The following is a 13,530-nucleotide window of genomic DNA, read 5'->3' on the forward strand; positions in this document are numbered from 1 at the left end:
GGCGGGTTTGCCAGCACGTCCAGCTGCACGTTCTGGTTGGCGAGCAGCGACTGCACCAGGCCGATGCTCTGCGTGGGCGACATGGCCTGCGCCGAGCTGTGGATGGGCGCGATGGGGATGTTGACGGTGCAGGGCGGGCTGCTGGCGGGCGCGCCGGGGGCGCCGGGCACTGCAAGGGACAACACAGAGCGTCACCGCTGCCCGGCCTCCGCTCCCGCCCCGCAAACCTCCCTGCCATGGCCAGGGGCCTTTCAAACTGTTTGCTACCTGTACGGACTCTGCTGCACCAGGAGAGGCTGCTACCTGTTCCCAAAACCGATGGCTCAGACCTCAGTGGGGGGAACACGTCTCCAGCCCATCTCCCGTGACTCCCACCGCACAAGAGCTACTTGTACCAGCTGGTGACCAGCTTTAAAGCCACTTCTTGGGAGTGACACTTCAGAGGTCAAGTTGTGAGCGTACTTTCAGCCTACACTAGGATCCCCATGGGCTGTCAAAATATCACTTAGCATTCACTCATCATCAGGTTTTAACTGCTTCTGCTCAAATCAATAAAAGTTTTGCTAAATCAGGACTCACTAGTTTTCAGGGAGGGACTTTCGATAGTAAATACAACAAATCAACAAACAATTGAACAAAGCAAACAAGCAAATAAACACAAGAAGTGGAGGCTAAGAAAGTTGAAGATCTGCACTGAAGACACTGTATAATAACTAGTCTTAAGGTTCCTAGACTCACTGAGCTGGAGAGAACACAGACAACAGTTGCCAAAAGCAGAGTATAGTGGGCGACAAACCAACCAACAATGCAAAAGGAAGGAAGCTGAAACAGAGAGAGGGGAATACAATGGAATGAAATGCAGACAAAGCTTATAAAAGTTCTCAGATTTGTAAGGAGAAAATGTGAGGAAATAGATGGGAAGCCAAAAAGATTCAAGAAGTGGGTACTGTAGTCAGGGCGACTGCAGCATTAATGTTTGGACAGACTGCAATCAGCAATGGATAAAGAAGCATATGTATATGAGGAAAAATTTCCTACATGTGGTGGCATTGAAAAAGGGAAAATGTGGCAAGAATAAATTCTCATAATTTTGAGCAGAAGCGTGAAGAGTGCTCAATTGTTTGCAGTTCCTTTTGCAAAATGTGGTTGATTCCAATAGGAACTACCACTGAAGAGCTGGAGCAGGAAAATGAAGACACTGGATCCAAGTAGAGGTGCAGTAGTCAAGAAGGAACAAAACAGAATAAAGAGGGAAAAGAGTAAATGCTATATTAGAACTTCCAAGAATATTGCAAGTTCTTTATTTTTTATTAAACTTGCTGTAAAAAAACCCACAGAAAATGGTGAGTTGTATCAGTAGGTTTGTGGAAGGAAGAGACCAAGGATCTAGTGTCATATCCAATTTTTATCCAGTTTTATATCCATATTTAAGTGGAGACCTCTGATTTGCAAGACCAGATCATGTAAGAGATCCATTAGTCAGGACTCCTCCAAACACTGCCCAGTTCCTAGTTAATTTCTAATTAAAATTCAGGTCATCTACCTATGCCCTGTGATTACATTTTCGGTAACATCAGGCTTTTACCAGCATCAGTCATGAACGTGGGAGGTGCACAGGCAGCACTGTGGCTGGACTAGCAAATACTTAATGGTAGTTCAGTTCATTCCTTTAGAGGAAGACCAAGAGCCAAACTTAACTGACCCCAAGGCAGTTCTGTGGTTCTGTGCTTGGCTGGCAGGCCATGCTTTCACCCTGATGCCTGCAGGCTTAGCAATTTAGCTGCCAGAGCCTGAGGTTTAATTGTTAGCTTGGCTTGAGCAGCCCCAAATGTTGCTGTCATTTTGCCTTATCCAACAGAATATAATTTGTTGTGGTGTTGCTTATTACTCCTGAGTGTTTAAATCCAATGTTTTCTTCATTTCTCCCATGGTTTTTAATTGATTAGTTTGCATGCTTTGTAAGTGAAATCAATTCACTGTGCATTTGTCTTGCCAAATCTTTACTGACCACATTAAAGAACACCTGTCCCAAGTGTACCTCACTATGAACATTGCACTGCCCAAAAGCAGCTTTCTACAATGTTTTTTTAAATCTATCAGGTAATCATTATTTACCCCACAACACTTTTTCCTTTAGTAGATGGTACTTTCTTCCTTTATATGCAGGCTTTAGAAAGGATATCCCCAAAAACATTTTTGAAGATTTAAGTAGCCACCATTTACTAAGTCAGCAATACATTTTCAGAAGAAACTAGAAAGGAAAAAATGAACAAGAGGAAGGCTGTTAGAAGGACAGGGTAGTATAATTCTTTTACTGGCCTTCTCAAAGAGCAGTTACGAGAGTCTCTAATAATTTTCTCTCTGTTTACGTACCTGCAATTATAAGCACCATTTCATCTCTTAGTGCAGATTCAACCCAATTTTCAAGAAGAGATGTGAAAACTTTTTATTAACTTCTTTCTTTTCTATTTAGTTTTTATATTACTTTCTGACAGCTTGGACCGTGTTTCATAATAGCAAATGTTGGGTGCTTCCTGTTAATATATATACAGTCACCAATGTCTCTATTATTTTCTTCAGACACTACAGGTGAGTTATCATGTAGACAGAAATTAAGCAAGCCAAGTCCCCCAGATTGTGAAAAAAATGGGCTCATTTTGAAACATACAAGTATTTCTTTAGAAGTCTAGAGGACTACTCTGATGCTCAGGTCAGACAAAAGCTTTGCTGCTGTCAGCAGTTGAAACCCTGGTCTGAAATAATGAGAACATTTCCATTTATTTCAGTAGATTTTAGCACTGTTCTTAATTGCTTTGCAGTGCTCACACTCCTTCCTCTTTAAAGCGTACTGGCATGACAGCGACTTCCATAGTCCCAAAAACCAATGATCGGGCAACAGGAATCCCTCAGTGATATGAAAATTCTGAAAATGTATTAATTTATCTTATTTTCTGTTGTTTCTTAATTTTATTGGCATGACAACTTTGTTTTGATTGTAGGAGGTCTTGAGTACTTCCAGTCCTTTCACCTCCCACATCACATGCACCCAAAGCTTCCCTGTGCTGCTTATATCTTCTGCTACCTCAGTGAAGTGAAAAATTCTTCCTGATCCTGCTTTGTTGTTGACTATACTACTTTAGCCTCTTAGTAGTGATAAAAACCCAAATGAGCATTTATCACTTCTCAAAGGGTGGCTGAGTTTTATGGGAACCTGCTCTCCAACCCAAGCTCCTATCAGCCATCTGTGCTTTGATGCCATCAGATTTCAAGTACGGCCTGTCTGATTTCCAACACATTACACAATTCTGTGCTTTCAAGATGCAGAATGCCAGGCTTCAGTCTGTGGAGAATTCCTAGCAAACTAAAATGAATTAGCAGACAACTAATTTCCCAATGAACTTGAAACTAAGGAGCTCTTTATGGATTATATTTTCCACACATCATAGAAAACAATGCCCATAATACATATTTAGCCTTATTCTAATTCAGTTCTACAGGACCCCATCAGACTAAAGGGTTTTGATTTGTGTGTTTACCAGAGGACCATGACACAACAAACCGGACCTCCATCTAGCTTTACCCATAACATGGCAGCCCTCCAGCTCCTCCTTACCTGGTAAATCATCTTCGTCTTCGCTGAAAACATTTGGATTAAAGACAGGCATGTTAATGTAGTCCATTGAAATCTTCCGCACTTCTGGGAGATATATTGTCATTTGCCTGGGCTGCAGATGCAGCAAACTGGTTTTATATATTACTAGAGAAAGAACATAAGAAACAAAAAAGTCTGTTACACAAATAGCATGTAAAGCTAAGGAAGAAGCAATTCAAAGCAGACAGAAGGGCTATGAATATTGTTATTTACTGTATACATGTGCATGGATGAAACATTATTTGTCAAATCACTATGTAACACTTTGCATAAATGGGATAAAAGAGATTGTTGCTTTCAGCTATTTCTCTTTAAATGGAAGCAACATCTCTGAAATTAAATAATTAATTACTTCATCTTGTATCCATATCTATTTTTATGGAAGGAAAAGACTTTTTTTTCCATTCTACTTTTGAAACTTTTCACCACAGGATTCTACCGATTTACAGGGGAAAACTGGAAAGTTCTCAGGAAGGAAATCTGCTGATGGTTACCACATACAAAGAAATTCCACTGGGCTCAGGAAATCCCTGGGACCCAAAACATTGGAGACTGGGAGAACATTTGAAAGAAGTATCACTATACATTTACTCTACACTTATATCCGTCCCTATCTGCCACTGTCAGTGAGAGAATTAGAATGACCTGTTGATAGCTGTCCATATAGCCACAAAAGCTATCCACCTAATTCTGCATCCAGGGCACCTTTATGTACTCCTGACACAACTACACAATGCAACATGGGACAAAATAAGTTTTCTAAAGAGCTCATTAAACTGCTAGACTTGTGTTAATATTCCAGTTCAAAGCTCAGTTCTGCAGTGTGGTATCCTGTTTCTTACCCTGCCTTCTTCCTTCCCAAAAGGACTATTGGGCAGAACTGGCCTACCCAGGAAAAGGTTTATGACAGACACTGCTGCTTTTAATGATGGCTACCTGATTACTGATGTTCCAGCAGGAGAACCATGTGATGAGGCTCTGCACTGACTTGAAGAATCTTGAACATGAGGCCATAATAGCTTTTTCATAGAATTTGTAGCTACATAACTATAAAAATCTGACTTTAAAAATACTTCTATGGCAGTAACTTAAAACCTATTATTTCTATAGTCCTCTTGCAAAACCCTTTTTTTATTTGTGTTGGTTTTGTTCCAATAAACTGTAAAAATAGAAGTCTGGGCTCAAATGTTGATTTACTGTTTTATTACAAGTGAGATTTTTAGCATTTTATTGATAGCTCCTTATTGTATTTATAGATTTTAATATTCTTTAGTTACAGTGAATTTAATAAAATCTAATTCCCACTGTCCACAGAAAATAAGTGCTTTGTTAAGGAAGCCTTTTGAAGACTTACAAAAAATCTCATGGCGTAAGTTTCTTGTTTGTGAGAAAGAAATTGACATACAAAAAAATTAACAGTTTACTTTTACCTGCACCAAGGTTAGTTGGTAGGAAAGCAGCCAAACCCACAATTTTAAATTTGGTTCCCCAGATATTAGATGTGACCTGAGCAAGGTAGTTGTGCTGCAAAACAAAAACAAGATCATTTTTATCTGATAAAATCTGTATCAAGCTCTAATAAAAAACTGCAGAGCAATCAAGCTATTGCAAGTGATAATGCAATTTCAGTCTATCTTGTTTTTATTGTATTGAAACAGCCTAAAGTGCCTATGTAGCAACAGTTTTATCCAGTCATTAAGAAGACTCATTCTGATATCTTAACACCATCAGAAATGATGTATGCATCAGCCACAGGGTGATTAGAGCTATTGAAGATCTGAACAACACTTAGTGGAGAATGCCTGTTTAGTGAGAACAGGTCTGTTTCCTGGCACTTGCTGCTCCTGCCCAGCAGGACCACGGCTATTCTGTATTTCAGAGAGTGATACACTCTGCCCGTTGGTTTGGTGCTCATGAATCACTTTATAGAACAATAAACAAGACAGAAATTAATTACTCATAACAACAAACATATATTCCCCTGGAGCTCTTAAAGCAACTTCCCAAACCACTGTTGCCATGGTACACATATGTATGGGTCTGAAAGACCAACAGATTTTTCTCCAAGGCCAGGAGTTATGCTGCTAGTATCAGGACCAGGATCTAAGCCTTAGGTCTTCTGCTCTACTCAAAGGGCTTTTGGTCCTAGCTTCATGTAACTGTTTAGAATTTTTCATAAAAAGGAAAAAGAAAAACAAGAGAGCAGAAAAAAACAAGCCAAACAAAAGAAAATTAAAATAACACAGGCTGTTATTAATGAAATGTACAATCTAGACAGTTCTACAGCCTGCTAAGTTTCATTTACCCAGAGGACATGAACACCACAAAGAGCACAAAGTGGTAATTCCTTTCCTTCCTTCCAATTAAGACTGTTTCATGTTAATTATGAAACAGATCATGTGGTCCTCTGAAGCAAACATTTCCTTATCTCTGCAATTCCTAACAAAGCAGAGAATTATGGTGGCATTAAGATGGGTCTGAGAAACTGAAGTGTTTTCACATACACTTCAAAAAGCCAACAACATCACCTAGAATAACACCTCTCTCATGGATTCACATTGACAAAAGTAACTGGTCCTGGTACTTACTAAACACCATCTCATACTCCACTGGCACTTTCAAACATTAGTACTGAACTGGAAGATGCAATTCTCTAGTTCTATCTACTTATTGTAATACAATGCAAACTTTCATTGCTGATCATTTGATCTCTACCACAACATGCTGCCTTGTGAAAAAAATGTATTTGAATCAGGTATGGTAACAATACCTGAGTAATATCTTCTAAAGGAAACTCTCTTCGTGTCAGGCTTGGAGAACCAATAGAGGGTTTCCTTATTGGTAACCTTGGTGATCTTGAGATCTCCTGTGCAGCTCGTGACATCTTTGGAGATTTGCGAGCTTCTATATTGATTCTGCAAGTAAAGCAATACTTGGAATCAACAATCGGCAAGGTAAAATGCACAAAACTCATGTCTTTGAATGGAAAGATGTAAGAAGAAGACAACTGGTAGGATGTCCTCAAAGTGACTAATAAAGACTGTAGAGCCTACAGGATGGAGAATTACGGGTCAAATTGGAAGATACAGAGGACCTGATACACTTGCATAACTCATGCTAGATGCTTTCTAATTAATCTAACAAAGCTTATAGCAGCTCTGCCAGATACAATTTATCTTCCACTTATCCCAAAAAGGTGTAGAGATGAATGATCTCAGCTATGCAGACTTTGAGCAAAGTCTCAAGAAATGAGAACATGACACCTCAGCTGACAGATTTTCACATTAGTATATACAACAAACCAAGGCTCCACAAATGTTGTCAGTGTTCCTACCCTTAGCCAAAAGTTATTTCTACTTCCCACTATACAAGGCAGAGTCAAGAATACTGGCTCAAGCACCTAAAGAGTTCACTGGCAGAAATGTAACAAACAAAAGTAAAAAACAGTCTGTTTGAAGGACAAAATATATTCCATGGTGGCAAGAGAGAAAGAAAAGGAAAGGTGGGAGAGTTTATAAAATCTTTCTTTGAGACGGCCTGGAGAGAAATTGTGCTCTATTGCTTCCCATTACATTTTGTCCAGAAATCTTCCCCTAAGTCCAGCTCTATGCCAATCTCTGAGATCGCCCCAGAACTGCACCTAGCAGAGGACCCCAATCTTACAGAGAATTCCTATGTGTCCAAAGGAGTTTACTTTTTCATTTTACAAGGTGTCAATAGAGGGAAGGAGAGGCAGGGAAGAAGAGAGGCCACTTGGGGAAAAAGAAGAAGAACTATCCAAGAGGTTATTACCTGGGGAGTTTAGGTGATTTGCTAGCTCGACTGATTTTTGGAGATTTCTTTGCTGCCCAGTCATCACTGAGTTCGATATCGCTGGAGTCAGAGCAGTTGCAGCTGTCAATCACAGTGGAAATCAAGCTGTTTCCATAGATTTCATCTATCAAGACAGGCCCCAGAAAATTTAAGTGCTGCTTCAGAAAACTGGTATAAATTAAAACTCTCAGTCATCAGAAGCATAAACCCGATCCACAGGCAGCAGTTGAAATAAAACTTTGCAGAGGAAATTAAATGTTCTCCACTCTGCCTTCCAACTCCAAATTTCCAATGGTTTGAACTCAAGTGAGCATTATTCAGAGGGATGAATAGCATTCAACTGACTTCGAAATTGAGACTAAAGAATATTTTCTGCTAATTAGCAATCTATATTCCATTAGTCAGAATACAAGAAGTTCTCTTCTGTAAAACAGAAGGCAGCAGGGTATAATTTCAGAAGCTTCTAGGTCATGCTAAAGATTTTTTTCACATCAGAAAAAAATATCAGATGCCACCATCCATGCTGTATGTAGGTATTTTTTAAAACTACTGAGGATTTAGCGTCCAAAGTGTTGCTAAATCATTTTTACACAGAGCAACAATTGAATTGTACCTGTTTTCCCGTCTGTTTTAGGATCCATGATGACAAACTCCGGCCGCAGCTTGCTGATCCGACGTCCTTTCAGGATGGGCACCAGCCCCCCAAGGTATTCCAAGTACAGTGTGTAACAGGGACCCCCGACCTCTGGGTCATCTTCCGTCCGCTTCATGGTGCAGTGCAGCCGCTCGTTCCCAGCTGTTGGGTAGCTGACAAAATCTCTCATATTGTTTGGGTCTGGGATTGGAGGCTTCATTAAACAGAGGAAGGAAAGAGAAAGTTTTCCAGTATTGGTTGGGGGTTTTTTCTGTGGTGACTTAATCCCAACACAGCTAACTGAACTTGAACCCAGCTCTAATTTGGCAGGTGAAGATTAGTATGGGTTACTTCATGAGTTATGCAGGACCCACATGCAAGATGGAATGGCAGTGTGTTATTTAGTTAGATCAAAAGCAGTTGTACACAGAAAAAAACTAAAACTAGTTACATCAAAAAGGAAGGTTGAACCTGTGGTCAGAGCACTGAATGAAACAACAAGCCTGTCTTCAAGTTCCAGCTCTTATCAGAAACTTCTTTTTGAACTTGAGTAATATGGTCAAGTCAAGTATCAGAGTATCTTGTCTCCTGCAGGCCCTGGAAGTGCACCTGGACACTCAGATCCCATTCCTGGTTAATACTGGTACATGCTATGCCACTATGCTACAATGCTGTCAACTCTGGAAGAAGCTTGTACTTTTTATATCACTTCTAAGCACATGTCCCATCCTAGCTGAGGACCTATTTGTGTGCCATGTAGAGAAATACAAACACAGAGCTTGGGTTACTTTGCCCTGCTTGCCTACACACTGTATTAATCCATGAAAAACTCAATCCTAAAGCAGTAGGACAGCTTTTGTCTAGGACAATATAGCCTCTATGACACTAATACTATTAATGTGTCTAAGCCACCAGAGTTTCTTTCAAAATGAAAGTATAAGAAAAAAAGGTAGGGGAAAAAATAGGCTTCCTTAACCTGGCAAATGGGTATAGGCTGAGGAGTGACCTGTAATGTGGTCTGCAAGCTGGAGGGGGAAGAGGAATGTTTGCAAGGAAGAGGGTGCCTTGCCTAGCACTGAAGGCATGGTTGACAACATAGGTTGAGAGGGTGACTGGGATGAGCCAGGGTAAAGCATAAGTGCTGATGAGGCTCCAGAAACAGCCATGAAATAGGACAGGCATGTGGCCTCTGGAAACCCTGCCCCCACCTCTCAGCTACACAGCGCCACAACTGCTCTGCATCCTCGCCTCTCCTCTAGGAGGTGACACGAGGAGTGCTGGCAATGATGTGTCCCTGCACTGCCCTCTGACCCCCACCAGGGCTCCCAGCCAACTGCTGCCTTCATCCAGCCCATCCCGTCCCCTCCCCTGCCTGCCCTGACAGCCAGGAATTGTCACTGATGCTGTAGAGAGGGGTGGCTCTGGAACAACATGGAAAGCATCCTGGGGAGAATCTCAGATGGAAAGAACTAGAAAGAACTGGAGACTTCTGGCCTGATAAATGCTCTGCATCTTTGGAGATCCAGGAGTTATGGTTACAGCAAGGCATTTATTGTTCTTTGACAAATGAAATTATTTACAGTTGCACAAACTGCCCTGATTAGCAGTACCCAAATGGAAGCATGCTGAATTATTATTTTGTAGGCGTAATTTTTTTCTCATTTAAGCTGGGTCAGCCCCACTGATTTCAAATTAGTTGTTCTAGCTCTGCATTGTTTTAACAAGGACCTCTGGCTGAACAGACTGCTGTAACACATACACAAAAAATCACAAAAATGTATGTTTGAATGTCAAGCATTTATCAGGTAATGCACTGGTTTATAGGCTGTGATAAACAGCTTAGAAATTCCAAGATGTTACTGAGGGCAAAACCATGTAACAAACAGGTTGTGCAGATGATTCTGCTGGTGGTACAGGAAAAGGTGTGATACCTGGCTCATTATTCCATAGCACTGTTGGAGCAGTAAGATTAGCAGAACTCAATGTTAGTAGAAATGTTTGGGCACCCAGGTCTTAACCCTAACCTTCCTGGGAATATAAGCACTCCTGTGACATGTAGAGGGGTCACAGTTTTACCCCTGTGAATCCCTCCTGAAACCGTGACAGAGCATTATCACCAGCGTGAGCTTCTTCAGAAGTCTTTGTGAGTCACCAGCATATTTTACCCTTCTTACGTACTTGGAAAGGCCATCTCCATGGAATAATGCAGATCAGCATGTGTGAGCCTTCTTTTCAGATTTTTAATAGGCACCAAATGCATCAGTGGGGTCTTGAAGAGGATGCGAAAGCTTTTAAAATGATAAAATCTTATCATTTAGCCATTGCCACTTAGAGGCATCGTGGAGGGGGGACATCTAGCAACACTTCCCTCTTCACAATGCACCCATGTCTCTCTTTTTACCTTGATTGTAGGTATGAAGGCAGTGGTGAGGTACGAGCAGAGCCGAGGGGGTAGGGTCAGCTTGCTGATGTCCTTGTCATCCCGCAGGCAGCTGGCAATGGTCTGCTGGCACAGCAGCTGCAGGCTGGAGACCCTGTGCTCCACTCTGACCACGTACAGCGCAGGCCCAGAGGCCATCAGCAGGCGGGAATCCCTGTGACCCCAACAGATGGAGATGATGGGACGCTGCATGAAGAGCAAAAGGAAACAACTTCAAAAGATTTTGTGCAAAAAGCTTTTTCCAAGATGGCTGTGCAACAAACGATCACATGAATTCACACTGATCACATTACCCTAGGTCTTCCAGAAACTTAAAGTGCCCACCACTGCCCCTAGAAGTAGAATATGAACATCTCAAATTGTAGGAAAGACATTCTGTGCTGTTCTTGTGAGCCAGCAAAGGCCTCCTGAAGATAAAGGAAAGCCCCATATCTCTCCCGAGGAAGACACCAAGGTTTTCACCATGGAGATGTGATGAAGGAGAGAAAGTTGGAAGATACAAACTCTTGCTGGCTCACAGAATGACGTGGCTCCTTGGTGACCCACTGAGAACTTTGTTTCTTTCCTATAACCAATGGGCAGTGAATGTGCATGTTAAGTGAATGTAAGCTTGGAAAAGCATAAAAGCACCATGTTGCTATAATAAATCTCTCTTGCACCCTTCTGATGGAGTCGTGGTACTTTGTACTGTGTCGTGCTCTATAACAACATCAAATCATCAAAAACAGCAGCTGATGTTTATTCAGTGGTTTTTACTCAGGATGCTTAAACTCTTCACACAAGGAATCAGCTACCAAATTCAGTACCTAGATAGGATAAGTGACTTTAAAGACACAGGGTGTTGAGAAGTAGGATTTTTTGATGCCCTATCCAAATCATTTATTCAGTCATCTAATCAGTCTTCACCCACTGGTAACAGCTCATATTTTACAACTGAAAAGTTAAATTATATGCCTGGAGACACTTGAAAAACAAGTGGAGAAAACCCAACCAGCTTTCTTGTTTTGTGCCAAGTCTTCTGCTGCAAAGTCTCCTTTGAACTATTCCCAGAGGAACTGAACTGTGAAAGAGCACCAGGAATGCAACAGAGAATGGCCTTTTGTCTTCTACTTGTCTATGCTCAGAAATGTCCAAATCATGACAGTAAAACCAGAAAGAGTCAGGGCCAACTGATACGAAATGTCACAATGTGGAACAGAATAATGATGAACAAACACTGCTGCTTAGAACATTTATTTCCTGCTTGCAAGGAGCTCCCTAAACTTTCCTTCTAAATCCCATATTTTCTTGCAAAGTACCAGTCTGTTGTGACCTCCTCCAGCCTTATCAGAATTACTTTTGCCCTTAAGTGTTACTTGCATCCACCTGTCATCTCTTGTTTTCGGTGTTCCAAAGCTCCTGTATTTGCTTATATACACACACCCTGTGGTATTTCAATCCCATCTGCTACCTCTGTGCAAATAAACAACACAGAGTAAAGATGAAGCTCTAACTCCATGAAGAATGCTATACAGTAGGTTGTCATCAGTGAACTACAAAAGATTTACTCCTTTCTGTGAAGGTCTTCCTTGCTTTCACCATCTGTGACACTCAGAAGTTTAAGCAAACATGTTTTTCATCTAAATAATGAACCGTATTTATTGAAAAGTCAGGGTATCTTCGGAATATCTTTTCACAAGACACATCAAACAAGAAGACAGTGTCAAGACAAGCAGCAATAAGAGCTTTTATTCACTCCTCTATTAGCATTATGGTACCCAGATAGCAGGGTTAGATCAGCCCAGAGGTTACTCACCTGGTCTGGGGAAAAAGCCTCCCTTCCATTTACAAATTCAAGATGCTTAAAGGCAAGAAACCTGTTTTATGTGACTGACATGAAGCAAAATGCAGCTGGCACAGCACTATACCAACATTTATCATCAAGATAAAGCACTGGATGAAAAACATATGAGATCTTCCCTACAATGTCACCTTATCCTAGACTTAAATTTCGAGGAAAATACTGGTTTTAAAGTAGGAGGAATGAAGGAACTTCTTTTTAATTACATCTAGGCAATACCACACACATACCACCATGAAGGCACAAATCTTCAGGCTGACTGATATGCAAACAGAAAGAAGCAACATGTGAACCTTGTGATTTTCACAGTAATTGCTAAATGCATTTTGTAGTGGAGAACTTCAAAGGAATTGAGAAATCCTTTGTGTACCATCAATAATTCTACACTGCTTGCCATAACCATAATCTGTGGGATACAGCCTTATATTTGAGGAGAGGCCACATGAAGTATCCCCTACTGATTGGTATTTTCATGATTTGTGAGTGTGGCTCGGCCCTCACGCTGTCTGGCAGCAATGAGACAGTTGAAGCTGTTTACCAAATAAATGCAATTGAAAAGGCACTGGCACAAGGTAGGTACCTGCCACATCTACTACATGACAGCCTAAGAGCAGCACAGTAGAAGTGACCCTGATTTTCCCCAAGAGCTGAATCCCAGTATGGACAGCACTATCTACCTGATCATTACTGTGGGATCCAAACTGCATCCTGCTGTTCACTTTGCATCAGCTACAGCTCACCTACAAACACAGTGAGGGGACAAACAAGTATGTGCCTTGGCACATAAATGTTTATTTATTGGACAGACTTTAATGGCAGAAGAGAAGTCAAATATCCCAGCTATCATAATCTCATACAGCATGCCCAGACCTGATGTCTTATATTGCAGCTATTATAACCCAATATATCACACCCAGGTAGGACATTCTTCATCCAAATAGAATCAAATAAAACCACCTCATTGCTCAGGTTACTGCTGCACACAGAGAACACCAGAGGTGCAGACAGTAGCAGCGCAGGAACCTTTGCAATCTAAAACACAGTCTCAAGGGAAAGGTTTTCCAGAAGCTTTGAAATGCAGGGCAGGACCTCTGGCAACATAGCACTGTGGAGCTCCGAGAAGTAAAAAGCCAGAAGTTGAAAACTTCACC

General features: G+C 41.2%; 1 protein-coding gene across 1 annotated transcript in view; it reads right to left on the bottom strand.

Annotated features, from left to right (window-relative positions):
- The window catches only part of TULP4 (TUB like protein 4), a 115,755-nt gene that overhangs the window by 4,570 nt on the left and 97,655 nt on the right, over positions 1 to 13,530 (bottom strand). Inside the window, exons 7-13 of the mRNA XM_005420146.2 lie at positions 10,501 to 10,725; positions 8,079 to 8,313; positions 7,445 to 7,589; positions 6,423 to 6,567; positions 5,083 to 5,176; positions 3,614 to 3,757; positions 4 to 169 (exon numbers count right to left, since the gene is read on the bottom strand). Coding sequence (XP_005420203.1) covers positions 4 to 169; positions 3,614 to 3,757; positions 5,083 to 5,176; positions 6,423 to 6,567; positions 7,445 to 7,589; positions 8,079 to 8,313; positions 10,501 to 10,725 — 1,154 coding nt within the window. The remainder of the gene's footprint in view (positions 1 to 3; positions 170 to 3,613; positions 3,758 to 5,082; positions 5,177 to 6,422; positions 6,568 to 7,444; positions 7,590 to 8,078; positions 8,314 to 10,500; positions 10,726 to 13,530) is intronic.

The sequence above is a fragment of the Geospiza fortis genome, unplaced genomic scaffold, assembly GCF_000277835.1.
Source record: "Geospiza fortis unplaced genomic scaffold, GeoFor_1.0 scaffold162, whole genome shotgun sequence".
Classification (NCBI taxonomy): domain Eukaryota; kingdom Metazoa; phylum Chordata; class Aves; order Passeriformes; family Thraupidae; genus Geospiza; species Geospiza fortis.